Genomic DNA, 21251 nt, shown 5'->3' with positions numbered 1-21251 from the left:
GCTGTAAATAATAATAATAATAATAATAATGCAAAACTGGTGGAACAAGCTCCACATTGACTATCAGGATGGCAGAAAGTCTACACATCTTCCGACAAAGACCAAAAACCCACCTTTTTTGACTGCACCTTGAAAAAGAAAACCTTTTCCCGAACATAACACTTAGATGGGTTTGTCCTAAGTGAAGCCAATGCAGAAGCACTTACAATGGTCTGGCTTATGAAAGCTAATGTACCTGCAGGGTTCCTGTTGTTTTGAGTTTGTTCATATATGGTTGAATGCCATTATCCTAAGTCACTTTGGATGACAGCTAAATGTAATGTGATGCAGATATCAGTCAATGATCAACATAGAATACAATAATACCACAGTGTGGCACAGTGTAGAGGAACGTTCCTCTGACTCTTCTGTGTGTCTTCAGGTGGATGGATGACAGCATCGTGCGGGACATCACGCCGCGGCTCATCGGGGACCGGCCCAACACGTACACCTACACCAAAGCCCTGGCGGAGTGTGTGGTGCAGCAGGAGCAGGACAAGCTCAACATCGCCATCATCAGACCCTCCATAGTGGGGGCCAGCTGGCAGGAGCCTGTCCCTGTGAGTATTTCCTCTAAACGGGCTGTGATAAAAGTTTGAGTGACTGGTTCCTTGATCCCATGCTCCTCCTGTGACAGTAAACGAATGGAAATCAGATATTGATCGACGTTATTCTGCACAGATCAATGCTGCTCCCCTGGGGGTTTTATCTTAAATGGCCAAGGATTAAAGCAAATTGGTTAATATCTTGACTGAGGAGCAGCAGGATTCAACCTCACCGGCTTCAGTCTGCTCAAACAGCTGCTGGGGGTGAGGGGGGCTGAAATGGGAGAACGGCTGACACTGAATGTCACATTGAGGGTGGGAAGTTTGGAAGTACAGAAAAGTTCATGCAAAGGCCAGAGGACTTAGAAAGTTAAACGTTGCAGCATCATTTTAAGCTGCTTTCTGTCAAGCTGCCTGTAATGCAGCATTTACAAAACTGATGTTCTTAACACCTTTTTATGTCTGCACAAGGTAAATAAAAAGGCAATCTGCTATTTCACCTGTAACCTTTACATTAAGCTGGGACATTTTAGTGGTTTTCAGTTAAGAGTGTTTTGTGTTAAACACCCAAGGTTACTTTTTTATGTCTCTAAAATATATGTTAATTTACGTACTATAACTAAATACTTTGGGTATAAACAACAAGAATATAGTAAGAGTATATTAAGTTTAATTTTAATCGAAATGTCTCTTTCAAGACAACATATGTGATGTATATGAAACTTTCTACAACAAAAGAAATCAATAATTTGTATTTCTTTGCTGGTGCTTAAGTGCAGAGGTTTAACAGCTGTGAGGAGGGGGAAGAAAAAACAGGGAAAGATGCTACAATAAACATCACACATATTGATTGTACACCGTGAAATAATCAAATGTACTCTGAGGGATTTCTAGATGATGCTGCAAAAATGAAAAATCCAGAAATAAGACGTGAAAGCCCTTGTTGGCACAAGTGAAATGTGTGTGTGCGTGCACTGGCACGGCAGTTCCTGGCTTAGCCTTCAGTTGTAAGCCCGGCCTGGCAGCGCCTCTTCAAAGAACCTCACTCACGCTCGGCCATGCAATCGCCTTGACAGCTCCTGCCAGTAGGCGCTGTGATGCAGGGGGGGGGGACTGACTATCTATTTATATGTTTGTGTGTGTGTGCTGGGTTTAAAACCACAATATGCATCGAGTTCTCTCAGTTTTCGACTCAAAGATCTTCCATAGCCAACATGTATGATGCAAAATATCAAGTCAGAGATGTATCTGTGCATGAAGCAGATTGTAGAGCAGCTAAACACCTCTGGTCAGTTCATCCCTGCTCTTTATCTGCAGCAGAGCATATTATTAGATTCAGGACAAGCCCCCCCCCCCACCCACCCACACACACACACACACACACACACACACACACACACACGCACACACAATGCCTCTCCAGCCCCCACGTTGCTGCAGTCTGTAATAGGGCTGAACGATATGGTGTCATGGCGATAACCGCAATATGCGCATGCGCGATATTCACATCGCAGGGACGTGTGATTTTTTATTTATTTTTTCAATTTATTTTTTTAGGACGTGCGATATTAAGTAAGTAAATTAACTCAAACACATCATGTTACAATTATTTTTTGCTGCTTGCTACAAAAGGAAAACTTGCGCGGCTCTCATGTCAGGGGTACTTGAGTGAGTGACATGCAGGCTCTGCATGCACAGCAAACCACCAATCACAATCATTCTTGATCAGATCACAGCAGGCCCCACCCCGCTGGTTTGCAGCACATCAAAAAACCGGTAAAAAATTAGCGAGGCACAGGAGGACAATACCGGCGAGAATGAAGATGTACTTCCAAAAAGAAAAGCAACATCTGCCATCTGGAACTATTTTGGATACAAACAGGTTCTTCTCTTCTTCATTCACAGATGAACCCCCTTATTTGAGGGTAAGCAAAATGCATTATCATGACATGTTAGATCATGATTTAAGGTATAATGAGTCAACCAGTTAAGATCCAGACGCCCGTGACTCAAATCCTTCATCCGGTTAAAATTATAGAAAAAACGCAATATCGCAGGGGAAAAAAATATCGCAATGTCAGTTTTTTTCAATATCGTGCAGCCCTAGTCTGTAACCAGTCTGTATCCAGTGGTCATCAAAAAAAAAATTTTTAGAACATTTTTAGAAATTCCTTGCGGCGAGGAGCTTCTGGGACGCTTCGAGCCGCGGGTCTAGTGGAATAGCACCCATTGACTAGAGTGGCGGGGAACCCCCTAACCCTCTGATCCCACCGGAAGCGTCTGGGCTGCGCTGCGGCTGCGCTGCGGCTGCGCTGCGGCTGCGCTGCGGCTGCGCTGCGGCTGCGCTGCGGCTGCGCTGCGGCTGCGCTGCGGCTGCGCTGCGGCTGCGCTGCGGCTGCGCTGCGGCTGCGCTGCGGCTGCGCCCTCCTCCTGCGACCTCCTCCTGCGACCTCCTCCTGCGTCATAACCCACCAGGCGCGTTTCAAAATGTTGCGGAAGCGGAGCGTCGTGTGTGCAGCCTAGCAGTTGTTGGATGAACGTTCCACTTCCTGCCTGCGCTGCGCCACGTCAAAAATAGGATTCATCCTATATTTTAGAAATTCCTTGCGGCGAGGAGCTTCTGGGACGCTTCGAGCCGCGGCGCGGCCACTCACCTCGAAAGTAGACGAGAATAGCCGATCGCAGCCGGGGGAAGTCTCAAAAAGCTCACCAGACCCGCTGCGCTGTGCCGCGGCTCGAAACGTCCCAGAAGCTAACCCTAACCCTAATGCACACATGTGTTTAATCGTTAATGTCAGATATGTACTAAATAAATACATTTGTTCCTGCTCAAGATTAGATTCAACTTTATTGTTATTGCACATATTACAGGTACTGAGACAACGAAATGCAGTGTAGCTTCTAACCAGGAATGCAAAAAGCAGTAAAGTGAAAAGTAATGTACACAATCTACAGAATAAAATATAGAATTAATTGAATGATGAATAAACAGTGAGGGGTATGAATACACTAGATATACACAGCAGCCTGTGAGCAGTATGAACAGTGTGTATGAATTAGGGATGGGAATTTGAAAACAAATGTATATTCGAATATTCGACCCCCCAAAAAACGGTTGACCGGTTAACCGAAATGTACATATCCTATAAAAAAAAATGTGGGTACAAAAAATTTTTTTTACACATTTTGGTCACAATTTTTTTTCGGACTTTTTTTTATTTTTTTTACCCAATTTCTTTTCAAGAATTTTTGGAAATACATACATGTTCAAATAAGTGTAGAAACCAAGTTGAATTTGTCAAATGTATTGAACTGGTGATCACAGTTTGACAGCTATAGGCCTACAGCTTTTATGTGCAGAGGTGATTCACAATCAGCCCAGCTGTAGAGAAGACCCTCTCAGCTGGAACGGAGGTTGCGGGTATAGCAAAGTAAAGCATGTATATATAAATGTAACTCTTCTTAGAGTGTAAATAATTACCTGACTATGACTGGTAAAATATGTTGAATACCGGCTAAACTAAATCTCTCCAGTCAAAATGTCTAGTACTTTGCCGCCACACACGGTTGCCAAGCAGCGCTTATTGTTGTTTAGGCTGGCCATATGTCGCGAGTGTTGACAGGGGGCCGGGGAGCACGCTCATGAACTGTTAGCGCCGGAACCTTGCAACGGCTGCGGAGCACATTTGCGCCACATTTGGGCATAAGATGAGGTTTGAGTCTGCGTGATCTGCGTGCAGGGAGGGGCAGCAGCCATATCATTGGCTAGAACTAGCTAGATCTGATGGATTTGGACATAAACACGAGTGAAGAGAGATCAGCACCTGCAGCTCTGCCCCGCAGTGACGGCCCGTCCACACAGCGTCCAATTCATCCTATATTTTAGAAATTCCTTGCGGCGAGGAGCTTCTGGGACGCTTCGAGCCGCGGCGCGGCCACTCGCCTCGAAAGTAGACGAGAATAGCCGATCGCAGCCGGGGGAAGTCTCAAAAAGCTCGCCTGAAGTCGGACAGCTCTGACCCCCTAATCCCACCAGGAGCGTCTGCGCTGCGGCGTTTTTAGCGATCGCGGCCACTCTAGTCAATGGGTGCTATTCCACCAGACCCGCTGCGCTGTGCCGCGGCTCGAAACGTCCCAGAAGCTAACCCTAACCCTAATGCACACATGTGTTTAATCGTTAATGTCAGATATGTACTAAATAAATACATTTGTTCCTGCTCAAGATTAGATTCAACTTTATTGTTATTGCACATATTACAGGTACTGAGACAACGAAATGCAGTGTAGCTTCTAACCAGGAATGCAAAAAGCAGTAAAGTGAAAAGTAATGTACACAATCTACAGAATAAAATATAGAATTAATTGAATGATGAATAAACATTGAGGGGTATGAATACACTAGATATACACAGCAGCCTGTGAGCAGTATGAACAGTGTGTATGAATTAGGGATGGGAATTTGAAAACAAATGTATATTCGAATATTCGACCCCCCAAAAAACGGTTGACCGGTTAACCGAAATGTACATATCCTATAAAAAAAAATGTGGGTACAAAAAATTTTTTTTACACATTTTGGTCACAATTTTTTTTCGGACTTTTTTTTATTTTTTTTACCCAATTTCTTTTCAAGAATTTTTGGAAATACATACATGTTCAAATAAGTGTAGAAACCAAGTTGAATTTGTCAAATGTATTGAACTGGTGATCACAGTTTGACAGCTATAGGCCTACAGCTTTTATGTGCAGAGGTGATTCACAATCAGCCCAGCTGTAGAGAAGACCCTCTCAGCTGGAACGGAGGTTGCGGGTATAGCAAAGTATAGCATGTATATATAAATGTAACTCTTCTTAGAGTGTAAATAATTACCTGACTATGACTGGTAAAATATGTTGAATACCGGCTAAACTAAATCTCTCCAGTCAAAATGTCTAGTACTTTGCCGCCACACACGGTTGCCAAGCAGCGCTTATTGTTGTTTAGGCTGGCCATATGTCGCGAGTGTTGACAGGGGGCCGGGGAGCACGCTCATGAACTGTTAGCGCCGGAACCTTGCAACGGCTGCGGAGCACATTTGCGCCACATTTGGGCATAAGATGAGGTTTGAGTCTGCGTGATCTGCGTGCAGGGAGGGGCAGCAGCCATATCATTGGCTAGAACTAGCTAGATCTGATGGATTTGGACATAAACACGAGTGAAGAGAGATCAGCACCTGCAGCTTTGCCCCGCAGTGACGGCCGTCCACACAGCGGCGTGCGTTGACGCTTGCCGGCGGGCGTGTCTGACACTCGACCAACAACCAATCACATGAATCTCCCGCCCCTGACACACAATGCGGCGCGGGCGCAGTGCGGCGCGGTCGCAGTGCGGCGCGGGCGCGGTCGCAGTGCGGCGCGGGCGCAGTGCGGCGCGGTCGCAGTGCGGCGCGGTCGCAGTGCGGCGCGGGCGCAGTGCGGCGCGGGCGCAGTGCGGCGCGGTCGCAGTGCGGCGCGGCCGCAGTGCGGCGCGGCCGCAGCGCTGCGCAGACGCTTCCGGTGGGATCAGGGGGTTAAGACTTCCCAAAAAGCCAATTTAAAAAAAATCTTGAATTATTATATGCTTGGTATTATCAATCTCCACAATATAATTAAATTGAAAGACTATAAATCATCACATTTAATTATCAGCTAGCATTAGTTAGCTAGCATTAGTAACATAATGAATCTGACTGACAAAGCTCTGTTTCATCCCATTAACACGTTTCTCTGCTTTACACCTCAGGGTTGGATTGACAACTTCAACGGGCCGAGTGGAGTCTTTATAGCCGTAAGTAAAAAAAGTGACCCTTACATCTCAAAGCTTAAACACACAGTCATGTTTTGGAGCTCTGTGACTAAGTGCTGTTCTGTAATCAGGCTGGAAAGGGGATCCTGCGCACTATGAGAGCTAACAACGACGCGGTGGCTGACCTAGTCCCCGTGGACATGGTCATCAACCTCACACTGGCTGCGGGCTGGTACACCGCTGTGCACAGGTTAGTGCACACCCAGTGCTATCATCTGACACGCTATGGTCCTCATATTAAAGGACAGATTCACAATTTGTAGGCTTATTGCTAAATTACAGGGCTGCTTTTTCAATTGCAATGTTATCAAAATCGCAATATGGACTAGTGCAATATCCCAAATATCATGAGGTGCAATATTTGCCAAAATATGTAAAAATATCTAAATGAAATATTGTGGTACTACAGAAAGGTCAGTTGGTTACATCTAGCAAACTCCAGCTAGATTAGATTAGATGTGTTGTCCCCAGCGGGAAATTGGTTTTAACAGCACTATACATGTTCACAATATACATACTGTATATAAACAAAAACAATAACCCAGACAACAACAGATAGCGACAGATAGTTATTGTTTACTATACTGCTCACATATGCATGCACATATTTATATATAGAATAGGTAACCTGATAGCAGTCTTTAATTTGATTTTATAATGTACATAACATATATGTCGTGTTATATGAAAAATGGGATGTGCATACAGCTTATTTATCAGAATGTGACATACTTTTTTATTATTAGTTCCATCCACAGTAAAATGACCTGGATAAAAGCGAAAATGTACTGGTAGAAGAGTTGTGAGCCTGTATTATCCTGATGTCACTATTCTCTACAATGGTTAGGTTTGAAAGCCATTACACCTAAAGTAACATCTTTATTAAGTTGGAAATAATCAAATGAAGTGAAAAAGTTTTAAAGAAATGTAGTGGTGAGAGTCCAAGAGTTCAAACTGTGTCAAATCTCATACATCTTTACTACAGCGTGTTTAAAGAGGAGCTGCAGCACCAACTTATGATGAGGAATTGGGTTGCCTCCAGGCTACACCAGGCATATTTGGAGAAAAAAAAACGACTTTGGTTGATATTAATAAATGATTAGGTGGGAGGGGGGGAATATTGAGGAAGTCATCAGCTAAAGAACCTAAATATTATTTAGCCAACTAGACAGAGATGGGAAAAATAATTAGAAAGTTGGTGGAAAGGAAAGAAGGATTTGTATTTTAATAGGATCAGTTTAAAGGTTTTAGGGGGATGTGGGGGAGGGTAAATAATAGCTACAATGATGCTGAAAACATCTGGATGCCTAAATTACATTTAAACAAATGTATTTCATGGAAGAAAACATATATCATAATGCAGCAACATGACTGCCTGTGATGTGATTATACCAGTGTTCATGTTCCTGACAACCTGTACTTATTTTCAGAAGGAAAACAGAAAAACAGAAAGATGAAAGTTAAGTATTTACTCTGAATTGGAAATGATGTGAAAAGATGAATCTAGCTTTCCCTCAGCCTACATGTTTATTCAGTATCTTTTTGGCACGGCTCTGCATGTGTTGTGTCGCATACTCAATACTTAACTGTAATTGAAGGCACCTATAAAGCAACATAGTATCATAGCTTACTACTTGTTTAGTGCAGGAAATACAGTCTAATATGTATTTTATTGGCTTCTTTATGACCTTCCTCTCTCCCACTTTGCAGACCTAAATCAGCTCTGGTGTACAACTGCACCACCGGCGGCATCAACCCGTTCCACTGGGGACAGATTGGTACGTACAATAAGGTTGTCTTTCTTAAAGGAAGCACAGACCTGTTTCTGCAGGCGTGTCTTTATAGAGCTGTTTTGTCTGAGCCTGCTGGCATCCCATAATATTGTTGTCCCATTCATCATCATCTCCAATCAATACTTTGTGACTTAACTGCCCTGAGAAGTGGTTAAGTCCTGTAGTTTGTAGTCAGGGCTCCTGTGGAGAGGGTCTGCCCCCTGCTGGAAACACACAGAAGATGGGTCAGTGGGACATTTAAGAGGGGTTTTCCTTTCAAGGAAAGCAGGTGCTCAATATATTAGCTTTTCTTGAAAGCTATGAGAAAAACTGGTTTGCAATTTCAATTGATGAGCTCAATTGTTTCCCTAAAATGTAAAAGGCATGTTTGAAAAGCAATGATTTGGCCATGAAACAATGTTTGGAACATCATATTGGTAGGAACCTGTTTTGGTTCATACCAACCTTAACTTTTTGAGCTGCAACCAGTAGAGCTATATTTTTGTCAGCTGTCGGTCTACAAATCTTTCACCACCTTTCGGCAGGGACAGTTGTCGCTGAAATTTGGCCTAGAGTCAAGGTGGGTTTGTGTGAATACATGAACATGTTTTGCATGTATGTATGTGGATGCAACACATGCTAATTTTAGCTCTACTTTACTATTGAAATTGGCAAAATAATACTAGCTTTTATAAAAAGTACATTAAACTTGCATAAGAAAAGTGTCTATGACTGTAGACACATGGACTTGTTCAATATGTAATGAATACCAACATCTTTTTATCTGACTGAATTTCCCAGACATGGATTGTTAGGACACTACATATTACAAATACTACAATACAATTATTTTTGAATCACTCAAATTATTATGAAATTAACCCAATTCATGAAAAACACAACATAAAACATATATTTAAGCACATACAACTGTGTTTCCTGTGTACAGAAAAGTAAAACACTTGCACAGCAGATACAGTAGGATTAGAGAGCTGTGGATGTCAGGCTGGCGCGATGACAACAGACTCTCTCTTTCCCATTCCCTCTCAGATTAGCAAACATGCTCGCTCCACCGAGGAAATTGCTCCCAGATGGCTCGTAGCGGGATTGGGTCTCATCACTGTTATGAAAGATAAAAACGTGAACTATAATCCCACCGGCCAAAATGAGAATTAGAAATGAAGCTAATCTAAAATGACGAGTGTTGTGACAGATAAAGGAGGATGTAGCTCCCTGTTGCAGGGAATTGTGGGAATGTTAGCCCTTTTTGTGTGGTGACTCTCCCAGATCTTGGAGGGTGACTGAAGGTTAGCGGCGAGGGGCCGGGCCACAGCTGGATACGGTCATCTCTGCCCCTGCAACCACTACATATCTGTTGCCATGGAAACGAGCGGTGCAAGGCCTAGTTTGTGTGCCGTGTGTGATGTAATGTCTGAAGTCACATGGCTGCTTTCTGTTTCTGTTGATGGCTGCTGCTGGATTCTGGGAGGAGGTGGATGAGGGGGGGGGGGGGGGGTAATGCCAGTCATTGTAAGGCTGCTGAAATTCCCCCTAGATCCAGAGCTGGAAATCATGTTATGATTAAAGCCATGGTTCCTGGAAGTCGTGATCCCTGTGTAGAAACTGCAATTTGTGCATTTTCCCATTTCTTTGCTCCTGGTCAGTGGATTTTGATAACCTGGACCATTCAGAGTTTTTTCCTCTTTATTACATCATGAGATCCAAGATCACTGCTCGCCCTAGTCGTTGTTGCGTCTCAAATATTACCATTACAAGCTAAAACAAAATCCATAAATATCTGGATAAAACATATTTTAACCACTGCACAATATTATTGCAACTTTTATTTCCTAATCCAAACAAATATGGATGACAGGAATCACATACCCCCATGCAAAACTTTCACAATGTATTATTCATGTCCGGTATTGGATTATTTGGATATTTCCTGGCCATTCGGATTGAACAAAAACTAAGAAAAAGTTGGATTTTAAAGAAATAGGTCAAAAGTATTTTTTTATGGTACAAAAGATTCCGTCTGAGACAAATACTGTATTTTTATTTGAATAATTCACCTTTTGCAGAGCACCACGTGATGTTGTCCTTCAAGAGGAACCCTCTGGAGCAGGCTTTCCGCCGGCCCAACGCCAACATCACCTCCAACTACCTGATGAACCAGTACTGGATCCTGGTCAGCCACAAGTTCCCCGCCCTCATCTACGACTTCGTGCTGCGCCTCTCTGGACAGAAGCCGCAGTAAGACTCGCCACAATCTGTTATACTTGAAATCTAAAGAGAAGTTCAAGTGTGTAGTGACATTTTACCCCTTCTCATGATTCAGGATGATGCGCATCTTCAACCGTCTGCACAAAGCCATCGGCCTGCTGGAGTACTTCAGCAGTCAGGACTGGGAGTGGAACTCGGAGAACATGAGCATGCTGATGAGCCAGCTCACCCCAGAGGACAGGAGGGTATGCTTATCCACAAACACACTGCCACTTTGGGCCAAATAATTTACCTCCTGAGCTTATTGAGGAACCAGATTGCTTGATCCAGTCTGAATACGTATTTGCTTCATCTGACGCCACCTGAAGTTGTTATTAACCTCCTCCTACCCATTGAATGCAGGTTACAACTTAGTGAAAGGAAATTAGTTACTAAACATATATTTTACCACATTTCAGAGGGTATTATGGTACTTTAAAATGTATTACATTTCTAGTTATTTTGCAAATCAAGGTATTCAGGCAGAGAGTGAATACTTGCTATAGATAGAACTACCTCAACTAATATACACTACTCAGCAACCTGTTCCTGTTTTGTTTTCTTCAGCCTATGTATCTGTATGATTATTATTACTTTTTGTTGCGTTACTTCCCATTGTAAAGCGTCCTTGGGTTTCGTGAAAGGCGCTATATAAATTGAAATTATTATTATTATTATTATTATTATTACCTAGGTGTACATAAAGTAGTTAAAACTGGCTCCACAATGACACAATACAATATTGTGTATATCATATAGGTTAATGCCTTAGTCATAAGAATTTAATAACATAGATTTAACTAAACAGAATTCTGGGCCATTGTCCAAAAGACAAGTTTTACTTATGAGACTTTGTTAGTGATAATGCTAAACTTTTATTTACCTATTTTCACAGTGTGGTATTGCTACTTTCAAGTAGATTATGTTCTTGCCCCCTATAAACAGATGTATGCATGATTTATTTAACCTTATTATGATTAAGAGAAAAAGCCATTTAGGGAATATTCCATCTGCTCTTATTTGAATGGTATTATTGGGTCTATTGCTCCATCTAGTGAGGGATAGTGGGATTTCATTTTAAAGTTCAATTACAAATGACACAGTATCTTTGGTCTTGCCTTTGTCTCAGGACTTCTTAAACTTCTATTCTATCTTGCAGACATTTAACTTTGATGTGCGGCAGCTGAACTGGCCTGAGTACATCGAGAATTACTGCATCGGCACCAAGAAGTACGTCCTGAATGAAGACATGTCTGACATTCCTGCTGCCAGGCAGCATCTGAGGAAGTAAGTCAACAAGACAATGCAACAGAAATAAAACAGGACAAGAAGCCTGTTATGGCAAGTGTGCCACTAACATCAGAAACAAAATAAATATAAGATCTAGACATTTTTCATCAACATTTTTCCTCTCTCTTTCCCAGACTGAGGAACATCCGCTACACCTTCAACACCCTGTTGGTGGTTTTCATCTGGAGAGTTTTTATCGCCCGTTCCCAGATGGCCAGAAACATCTGGTACTTTGTGGTCAGCCTCTGTTTCAAGTTCCTGTCTTACTTCCGCGCATCCAGCACCATAACCAAGTGAGTGTTCCTCGACTCTTCAAGGCAGAGACGGCCGCCCTGGCCTTTAGCTGTCAGCAGGATGCAACATCTGAGACTCCGACCGTCCGTCAAGGACACTCTGAATCCTCCTTTGTGTGTGGATCAGCTGGGGGCTCTCTACAGGTGGGAGGCTACAGTCGTATGAAGCACTCTAAGGAGAGAAAAGAGGTCTACAAATATGAATAATTTGTCTCGTTTGGAAATCTATCATCAGTACCTGCACCGTTCACTCACCAGAATCCGTCCAAAAAAGTATTCATCTTGTTCCTACAGTTTCCTTCTCAACGTGAACGCCAATTATATATGCAACAATAAGCCTTTTGTGTGCCGTCCATTTTCTTTTCCACATCGTTGTTTCCATCCACCTGAATCTAGCTTCATTGCCTTGACTTATTATTATTTGTTCATACTTGAAATATGGCAGAGCTCCACTGGAGGATGATTTCTCTAAGATTTGTTTGGTTCTCTGCAGTTTAACTGTGGGGAAATCCAATTCCTCTCTTTACTACGCAAGTGATTTTGATCTCTATCTTACATTATGTGTATCTACTGCCTTTCTAAGATTACACCTTAAAAACTAACTGGTTATCTATCTCAAGTCTCTAAACTGAGACAAGTATTACATCTAAATTCCGACTACACAGTTCAAGACAACAGTATCATTAAATAAACCAAAAAATATATATCTGTCTCCATTATTTACTATCACGAAGATAACGTTCATATGTCTTTGAACATAAACCATGGTTGTTTGAATGCTCATCTGTTTGTACAGCAGTTTGTACTGAAACTAAGTTTACTACTTTTACATCTTTATACTTGAGTCAAAGTCTGATATATGTGGTAGACCTTGGCAGTGTAATATATATAAATAAGAGTACATCAGAGTTGAGTTTATTTGTTTAGCTCTTTACAGGTGGAAACACATTTGAATTAAAATTAAGTTATAGTAGTTAGCAATTCCAAATAAAATTCTGAAAGACATAATGATGATATAGAAGAACCAAAATTAAGAAGTCCAAGGAATGGGTCCAGTACAATATCAGTGATTTACATGTCCGAGATTGTGGGTTAGAGGACCAAGCTTAGAGCAGGCAACTTAGCGTAGTAGAGAGTGGGGTCATTTGATAAAAATGGAGACCTAACCCCAAGTTGTGCCGCCTGTAAATTAGCTTTACATTTGAGTCACAGCGTTTATTTCTCTTTCAACTAATTACAGGGTTTTATAAAAAAAAACATTGCAGGGTATTTATTTATTAGAGAAATGTCCTGATCTGTGATGCTTTTACATGAGGCACAAGCTGGTGTTGTACCTTAGGTAACAGCCAAACAAAATGTATATGCGATGTTAAGATAAGGAAACTTTTGACTGAAGATTTGTTTTAGTTCTTGAGGCAGGCCTCTTGTTACTGAAAAGGTAATTAGGTCTGTTAAATATATCAAAGAAAGATCGTACTTTTAGAAAACTGCTACTTTAAACACCTACTGCAGCAACTGTATTTGTGTAAGACAAGTAAGATATGTTCTGCTTTTGAACAGCTAGTGAACAGGACAGAGAATGGAAGCATTATTACGAGTTCTTGCAATATAGAGTTAAGTGTCATCTGCATAAGAGTTAGAATTCATGCTGAATATTCTGCCGAACAGAAGAAGTGAAAAGTAGTGGACTAAATATGGAGCCTTGAGGTACGCCATACCTACCCTGATGTGGACTACTATTTTAAGCAAGACAAATTGTGACCTATTTGTTAGTCTAGACCTAAATCACAAATGTACTAGGTTATAAACAAAGGATTTAAAATCCCTCATGGTGTTGAATCAATGACCCAAGTTTGGAAGACCTGTAAATAGTTGAAGTTCATTTTATTCTTTTAAACTACCAAACATTTTTATTTGACTGTTGATCTTTGCTTGGTGAGAGTCTTCACAGGATTCCACCACAGAGCTTCCTACAGAGTCTACCAAAAGTGTTAAATGTGACAGGCAAGTCCGTGTTTTACTAAACATGAGAAAACTGTGTTGTTTTGTATGTGGCTTGACTCTTGACCGAATACAAATGCATAACAGTTACGAGCCTAAATGGGAGAAAAAGGGACACAACTTAATAAATGTTTATGCAAAGCCCATGTCTGTGGTGTATTCATGGTAACTGTACTCTGACATTTAGACCCAGATAATCACCCAGAATGTCAGCAGTCATTTCAGTGGTATCATAACAGTTCTTACAATGTTGTTTTAAGGGTTGCGTTGCTCTCCTGTACGTGTTTTACAAAACAATGTGCTGACTTTGCAAATGCAGAGCTCTTTAACTGTATGGAACAAACAACAGAAATACATAACTAAATTGTTAACTGCATGATGATGTCATTTGAAAAAATGTTTGATCACCTTTATTCTGAAGTGACTTTAACACAAGACCTCATTCTTTTGTAAATATGTAAACTTTAATGGACTGAATGGCAGCCAAACAATCAGCGTATATGATATTATTATTGGACATAAAGTCTACAACTTGTAGAAAACACAATTATATGACATCGATGACGTTATTTAACAATGGCCAAAAGCCTGCTCACAGAGAAACAGTTACTCCTGGGGGACTGCTTCAGCCAACAAAGGAGTCTGGTGATTGTTAAGATTGTTCATCTCGTTGTGTAGCTGCACCTCCTAGAATAAGTTTCAGTACAGGTAAGTCTATCAGTAATGAAGATTGTTTATGTGGCAACATGTATTTTGTATTAAAGACTCACCTCTCTTCTGTAGACTCCAAGTTTGAGGCGACAGCAAATAACATCAAAAAAGAGGCCAACAAGCCCATGAAGCATGCCTTTAGGAGAGAGGAACACACAACGATAAATAGATCGATTCGGACACGTTTTAGGTCAACACAAGATTATAAATTATTTTCCATATGCAGCTGTTTTACTTTGAATTTAAAAGCTCCAGGATGATGTCCCATATATGACTTATGTTGCAGGCCTTCCTCCTATGTGACATTGTTGCTCTACATAAGCTCTAAGATGCTTATGATTTACATGAGAAAAAGTTTCTTGCAGGATGTTAATAAAATATGTTTTTATCATCTGAAAACAGGTAAAAAAGGTTTTGGAAGTTGAAGATCTTAGTTTTGATCAGGATTTTGACATGACTGTAATAAAATATAAATGTTCTAACTGATAGTATATGCACTTGTAAATCCACCTGAAAGAAAATATGAATGCTGTTAGTCCTATTTATCACATGTGGTTTACTTCAGCCTATTGTGGTTTAAATTAGTATTACAATAACAAACTAAATGACCCTGACAAATAGAACCCTGTTTTCATAGATTTATAAAACAAATAAAAGGTCATTCAGAAAAAGAATTCTTTGCAAAACCTTTTTTCACTCGCTCTTAAGTCATAGAAACAAGAGAAATGGATGACAAGATGATGAATAAATGTGATTGCAGTTAAACAGACTTGCCTGTGGTGGAGAAAATACCCCCGATTATGCCGCACAGACACACCAGGAACTGCCAGAGAGGCATGTGCTGCTCGCTGACCGTCACCATCAGAGAGCTGGTGTCGTACTTGATGAAGATGCCGGAGACACCGTGACTGCCCGCTGCGTGGTTTATCACCCGCTCCTTGGAAACAGATGGCATGATGGTTAGTGGTATCCTAAGTTTCCCTTTGTTTCTTCATCCTTTGTTCAATATGCTTCTTTGTAATGGGCTTTAATGACTCTTCACCCACCCGCTCAGTCACAGAGAACTGGTGTGTGTCGGCAGATATCTTGTATGTGTTCAGTCTGGTTGGAACCACTGTGATGAAATACTGGAACATCTGGTTATCTGCAGGAAACACGCCACCAGAAATAATGCATGCAAAAACCTCAATATTTAAAAAATGTCTATCAATTTCAAGAGGTAAAAAAAGGTTAGTTAAAGAGACGCATAATGAAACTTAATTATCTGATCAAAGTGCTTACAATAAAGGCAACCTCTTTCCAATAATCTCTACTAAGCAGTGATCCACCAAGGTGAGCAAAGGACCATTTGAGTTAACTCATGATCAGATAAATGTCTCAACGTGTCATTAATTTAGCAGGAAATGCCATCAAATGTTTTATCCTTTCCTACCTCTTGGTACATAACAGTAACTTACGGTTATAGGTGATTTTCTCTGTGCCGCCCAGAGGATTGATGATGCCCGATATCTCCTCCCCGAAAGATAAATGGTCAATCCGATGGGAGAAGTTGTACGCTGTAATGCAAAGACGAGAGGAAGCTCAGGTTCAATCAAGGTGAGAATCACAAAAATAGCTCAATTTGTACCTGGAAATAATGCACTCTGCACTGGATATAGTTGCTGTTTGTCTACAAATCGTTCAATACAATTCCGAATAATAATAACATCTAAAAATGCACCATTTATTAGTATCAATGAAGGTCAAATTGTCTTGCATATTCTTTCAAATGAAATGCCCTGTGCCTGTGTGTCATCTCTACTTTCAAATGTAGTTTGGACCAAGAGTAGATTACTAAAACAATTGTACTGTTAAGAGAATGTAAAGAAAACATATGCAAGCATAATTAGAAAGAGTTACTCACTATCATGGCTGACAAAAGCTGCAATGTGGGCATGACCCTGTGGATGGTGAATGTGCCTGAAAAACACAAATTAGTATTAAAGTGTCAACAAAAGCTTTATAATATAGCATAATATCTATGCCTGTTTTTCATAGCTCAGCAAATTCCACAGCTGGATCATGGTCAGAAATTAATTAACGTTCTAGTTTCTTACTTTCCGACAGTTACGTGTAGGTTTCCTGCCACCTTGTTGACGTAGACATGCCCGTGTACCCTGCAAGCATTCAGTGGCTCTATAGAGGCATACTCCCTGTAGCAAAAACACACAATTATTCAGAACATAATTTGACACTTAAACGCACCAGATGACGTTGTGATGTAGTGTGGTATCATGGGAGTTTGGAGCAAAAGGGACCAATGTAATGTATGTCCCTAGGTCTAAGAATTGTTAAACACTTTTAGAATACCTTTAATTGCTTATCAGCAACACACCTAACAGGCTGCACAATATTTGCATATAGTATAAAACAAAAAAGAGCTTGTTTGCATGATGTGACTGACCGGGGGGGGGGGGCAGGGCAGTGGGACCGCCTTTGAGGACACTTTTGTAAAGGACTTCCTGAAGAGAATGTTCCTCTCTCAGCCTGTTCTGTATGAGAAGCAACGTCCTGAGGACAAACACAAGAGTGGCAACGTGTACACTGTCAGACTGAAAACTCAAACTACACTTAAACTAGATCTGAACTGTAGATAACTATTCCAGTTTTTCTAGAAAGATTTAAAAACATGTTCTTTCTTTTTCAGTATGCATGCAAATGTATCACCTTAAATACACGTTTAAAATAACTGAAAATTAAATCAATGTATTGTTTTCAGACACAACAAGACTTTTATAACACTTCCTGTTCTCCCAGTATTTCCCTGTCTGATGTCATGACAGCTTACCTTTGCCACATTCTCTGTTGTGGAGTCAGACCAAAAATAACCTGAACAAACACAAAGAATACACTTTGGAAAAGCCAAATCTTAATAATGCTTCTGCAAAAAGAACAAACACTGAATTAAACTTGACCTCATGTTTGGAGACATGCTTCACTCACAGGCTCGTACTGGAGGCCGTTGGATGTGATCATGGTCTCAGCCAGATCCAGAATATCTGCTCCAACATCTGCAATCACAGTCATCAAATGCATGCATGACGTGACATATTTTCACCATTTATGATAAAGAGGGCGGGATACTCACGCTGGCATTTCATGGCAGCTGTGATGTCGATGTTTATTCTCAATTTACTGCGAATAATGAAAAAGAAGAGGGGGAATAATATTTGTCATATACTGTTTAGCATGTTTGTTTGGGGACTTTTTCATGTGATAATTTAACAGCTCTGGAAGTAAACTTACCTGGAATAATCCTTATAAACTTCATATTCATACTTCATCCAAGTGTCTCTATAAACAAAGAACTTGAAGAAAGCCAGAAGAGCCATGGCAACGAAAGCAATCAGCGACACTGTGAGTAAGACGAAGAGGGTTACTGTTAATAGTGTCTGTATGGTGTTGTTGTCTTTCTGTTTTCAGAGGAGTGTCCACCTGTTCCTCCAGAGGCTGAGGTCTCCACGTGGCTTTCTGACACCTTTGGAAAGGCGTCCAGCTCTCTCACCAGGGTTAGGGCTTTCCTCTGAGACAGACGCCTCATCTTCAGGTTCAGGGATGCTCTCCATCTCCTGAATCATAACATCAGTGTTACATTCAGGAGCCCTGTCTGTAACCTCTAGCTTTATACAGGTTTAAATTATGATACAATTAACATGTTATTAAGTCATGCAAATTCAACCATGTATGTTCTTTCAACATTTGAATTGTTCGGTAACACCAATGCTTGTTACAGATGAAGACATTGAAACACACTGTTCTTTAGTAGCCATTCTGATTTATTATTAAACAATGTTTAAAATGTTCCTACAGAACGTAGGCCCTACTAATACACTTTATATCTGTATATAAGCACTGTAATACTAATGCAAAAAGATAGATACAAATTAATACAAATATTAGGTTTCTTTACAGTCAATATTCAGATCCATATGCTGCAAAACAGCTTTAACAGTAGAGATGTTTCATGTCAATATATTACCGTCACCATAAAGCAGCACAGCCTTCACAATAACATTCATTTATAATAACTCTTACCTCATCTACTCAGAGGTTAAATCGCACCACAGTATCCCTGGAAGCCATTATCATTCAGTTATGTTCGGCTGTATGAATGATCTCTGACGAATATTACATCCACGGTCTGCGCTCACGCGCACAGTTCATGGATGTATAATAAGAACGGACAGGTGGGCGGACCTGCGTCTTCCTTGTTTGGGTAAATATGACGTCGGTGAGTGCGAACTGAAGCGTGCGCGCCCCGTGCACCGTGAACGCGCAGGTAGCAATGTCGCCGTTCTAACACGGGGTGTCGCTTTGATACTGAAACCTGAAACCGATGCCCTTTTTTGTAGAACTATGTGTAGTAGTTTGTTAACATAAACTGTTAAAATGAAATACAATTACATATCTTGTAATATACTATTATTTAACACAATATGATACAGTATAATATACCAGATTTTTGGATTGCTAATACTCTTGCAGAGGTGGGAGAAGTAGCCTACTCGCTTGAGTACAAGAGTGTAGTACTCTGTTACAATAAAAGTCCTGCATTCAAAATGTTACTGAAATAAAAGTACAAAGTATTGGCATCAAAATATACCAAAAAAATACCTCAACATTGTAATTCAGTACAGTACTTGAGTAAATGTACTGATTTACTTTACACCACATACTCTAGTACTTTTTCTTCTGAATACTTTTTTCACCAGTGCATTTAGCACAGACTCAATATCAAAATACTTTTGAGGATTGGTCAACTTTGCATTATTTTGCATTGTCTTTAATGCATAGTTATTGTTTTCTCACTTTTCACTCTCTATATCTAAATTATTCTACTCGCTGATATTTAGAGCATTATGTTAAAATGGTTGTGTGTAAAGCAATGGTTTTATATCACTTGTGCTTTTGGACTATTTGCAAATACAACAACAGTTTATGTAATTCAGTATTTTTTTGGTAAGCACACCAGCTTTGAAACTACCTGAATAGTCCGTGAATAAAGTCAGACAAGAGGAGTGTTCGTTTTATGTAGATTTATCTTTGTTTGCAGAGAAACCCAAAGCCAACACAGCAGACTTTTGTTAATATGACTTCCAGCCTAGTTTACATATTTTAACATGGAATTAATTGAACTTTCTTTTTGTAAACTGTAATGTGTATTCGACTTTGTCCTGTAGAAACAGACAGTACATGTTTGGAACTTTATCAGATAAATCAATCAAGTAGTGTAATGACATATGACTGTAAAGCACTGATAATGTTTTTAGGTGAAATAAACTGGCCAGTTCACAGTTAGTAATCACATTATGTCTATGGCCATTCATCTGCAGTGACACTAACAACATCTGTCAAAGGACAATTGACTTCCAGGAGAAGTATTTACAGGCGTATGTTGGAACTGCACACCAGAAATGAAGTTGCTGCTCACACTGACAAGATAAACCCTTGTTGTGAAGACAAGATAATGTTTGACTACGACAAACTGGTTCAGCATGCTATTATCACCATGAGGACAAAGGACATGTTTATGACTCGCTGCAGGCTGAGGATGCATCAAAGAAACAACTCAGATGTGTAGATGAACTGTGTGAAGCACATGTGTGTACTCTGCAGTGAGTGTCTGCATGCACCAGGTCTGCTTGTCTATGCAGAGCAGCACAGATGGGCGTGTTGGGGGATGGGTGCTGTCAGCTCACAGATCAAGCTGTGGGTCGGTGGTCCCATTTCTATTCAGCACACAAGCACGTAGAGCATGTCAGACACGCTCCATGGAGACATACCAGGGGTGGATATTGTGTTTTGGTTATGCTATTTGGCAGTGTATTGGTTCAGAATTGTCACTTCCCCCCCCCCCGCTTTTTTTAAGATATGAAAATGATAACTCTGCCACTTAGCAAATATTCTGCTGATATAGCAGTTTTGGATTGTTAAAAAAAATTATGATTTATTTCCCTTAACATCACATCACCTGCCTGATAAATCAGTGCTGATGCAGCACACTTTGCCAACAACATATATTTTATATATATTTTTGTTTCCTTAACATGTTGGCATTGCTTTTATGGCTCAAATAATACTTTACAAACATACCTTTAAATGACTGTGCCTCAATGCAAATTCATATATGTCTATTATCAATAACAATTTAAGATAACAAGTTTTGTAGGGTCCTCAAAGGTTGTAATGGTTAAATAAATACATCCACTGATTCTCAATGTATCTTTAAGTATACATTTTAGATCACATATTTCTCATTGAAATAATGATACACTATGTGGGTTTATAACATATATAATTTACCTACTGAGGCCTATGAGGCTCAGGATTTTCCTTTCTGAAAATCCTGAGATTTTGCTGAACATAAGTCTCTGATTGTAAAAGTGACAACATGGTCAAAACAGTACCATTATGTCATTCCTTTGTTGGAAAAAGTGTGTCTATTGTTGGCGTGTGTCTACACAACCAGATG

At 40.5% G+C, this 21251-nt stretch overlaps 2 protein-coding genes across 5 annotated transcripts in view; one reads left to right on the top strand and one right to left on the bottom strand.

The window, feature by feature from the left end:
• The window catches only part of LOC117439014 (fatty acyl-CoA reductase 1), a 51647-nt gene extending 37476 nt beyond the window's left edge, over window positions 1-14171 (top strand). For 3 of the 4 annotated variants that reach the window (XM_034074692.2, XM_071201746.1, XM_034074694.2), the window contains exons 5-13: window positions 422-599; window positions 6346-6390; window positions 6480-6598; window positions 7839-7868; window positions 8119-8186; window positions 10265-10436; window positions 10522-10651; window positions 11605-11732; window positions 11870-14171. In XM_034074692.2, coding sequence (XP_033930583.1) covers window positions 422-599; window positions 6346-6390; window positions 6480-6598; window positions 7839-7868; window positions 8119-8186; window positions 10265-10436; window positions 10522-10651; window positions 11605-11732; window positions 11870-12032 — 1033 coding nt within the window. In that variant the 3' untranslated portion in view covers window positions 12033-14171. The remainder of the gene's footprint in view (window positions 1-421; window positions 600-6345; window positions 6391-6479; window positions 6599-7838; window positions 7869-8118; window positions 8187-10264; window positions 10437-10521; window positions 10652-11604; window positions 11733-11869) is intronic. The other variant, XM_034074693.2, reaches the window with a different exon arrangement.
• Window positions 14172-14257: 86 nt separating this feature from the next.
• On the bottom strand, window positions 14258-18944 carry LOC117439017 (endoplasmic reticulum-Golgi intermediate compartment protein 2-like). The gene is made up of 14 exons (XM_034074696.2): window positions 18815-18944; window positions 18215-18348; window positions 18026-18134; window positions 17868-17914; window positions 17723-17790; window positions 17568-17608; window positions 17180-17290; window positions 16837-16932; window positions 16644-16699; window positions 16198-16296; window positions 15787-15884; window positions 15515-15677; window positions 14800-14876; window positions 14258-14716 (listed from the first exon to the last, which is right to left on the bottom strand). Exons 1-14 carry the CDS (start codon window positions 18817-18819, stop codon window positions 14636-14638), a joined length of 1185 nt encoding a protein of 394 aa, XP_033930587.1. The 5' UTR covers window positions 18820-18944; the 3' UTR covers window positions 14258-14635.
• Window positions 18945-21251: the final 2307 nt, after the last annotated feature.

Source organism: Pseudochaenichthys georgianus, chromosome 23 (assembly GCF_902827115.2).
Source record: "Pseudochaenichthys georgianus chromosome 23, fPseGeo1.2, whole genome shotgun sequence".
Classification (NCBI taxonomy): Eukaryota; Metazoa; Chordata; class Actinopteri; order Perciformes; family Channichthyidae; genus Pseudochaenichthys; species Pseudochaenichthys georgianus.
The sequence above is the reverse complement of the archived record's forward strand: the minus strand, read 5'-3'. Positions and strand labels throughout refer to the sequence as shown.

Excerpts from the sequence above, each read along its gene's own strand:
- LOC117439017 (XM_034074696.2), bottom strand. Across the intron at positions 17,291-17,567 it reads CAACAGAGAATGTGGCAAAG|GACGTTGCTTCTCATACAGA; the intron begins GTAAGCTGTCAT and ends GTTTGTCCTCAG. Across the intron at positions 14,717-14,799 it reads TTGGAGTCTACAGAAGAGAG|GAGGTGCAGCTACACAACGA; the intron begins GTGAGTCTTTAA and ends AACTTATTCTAG.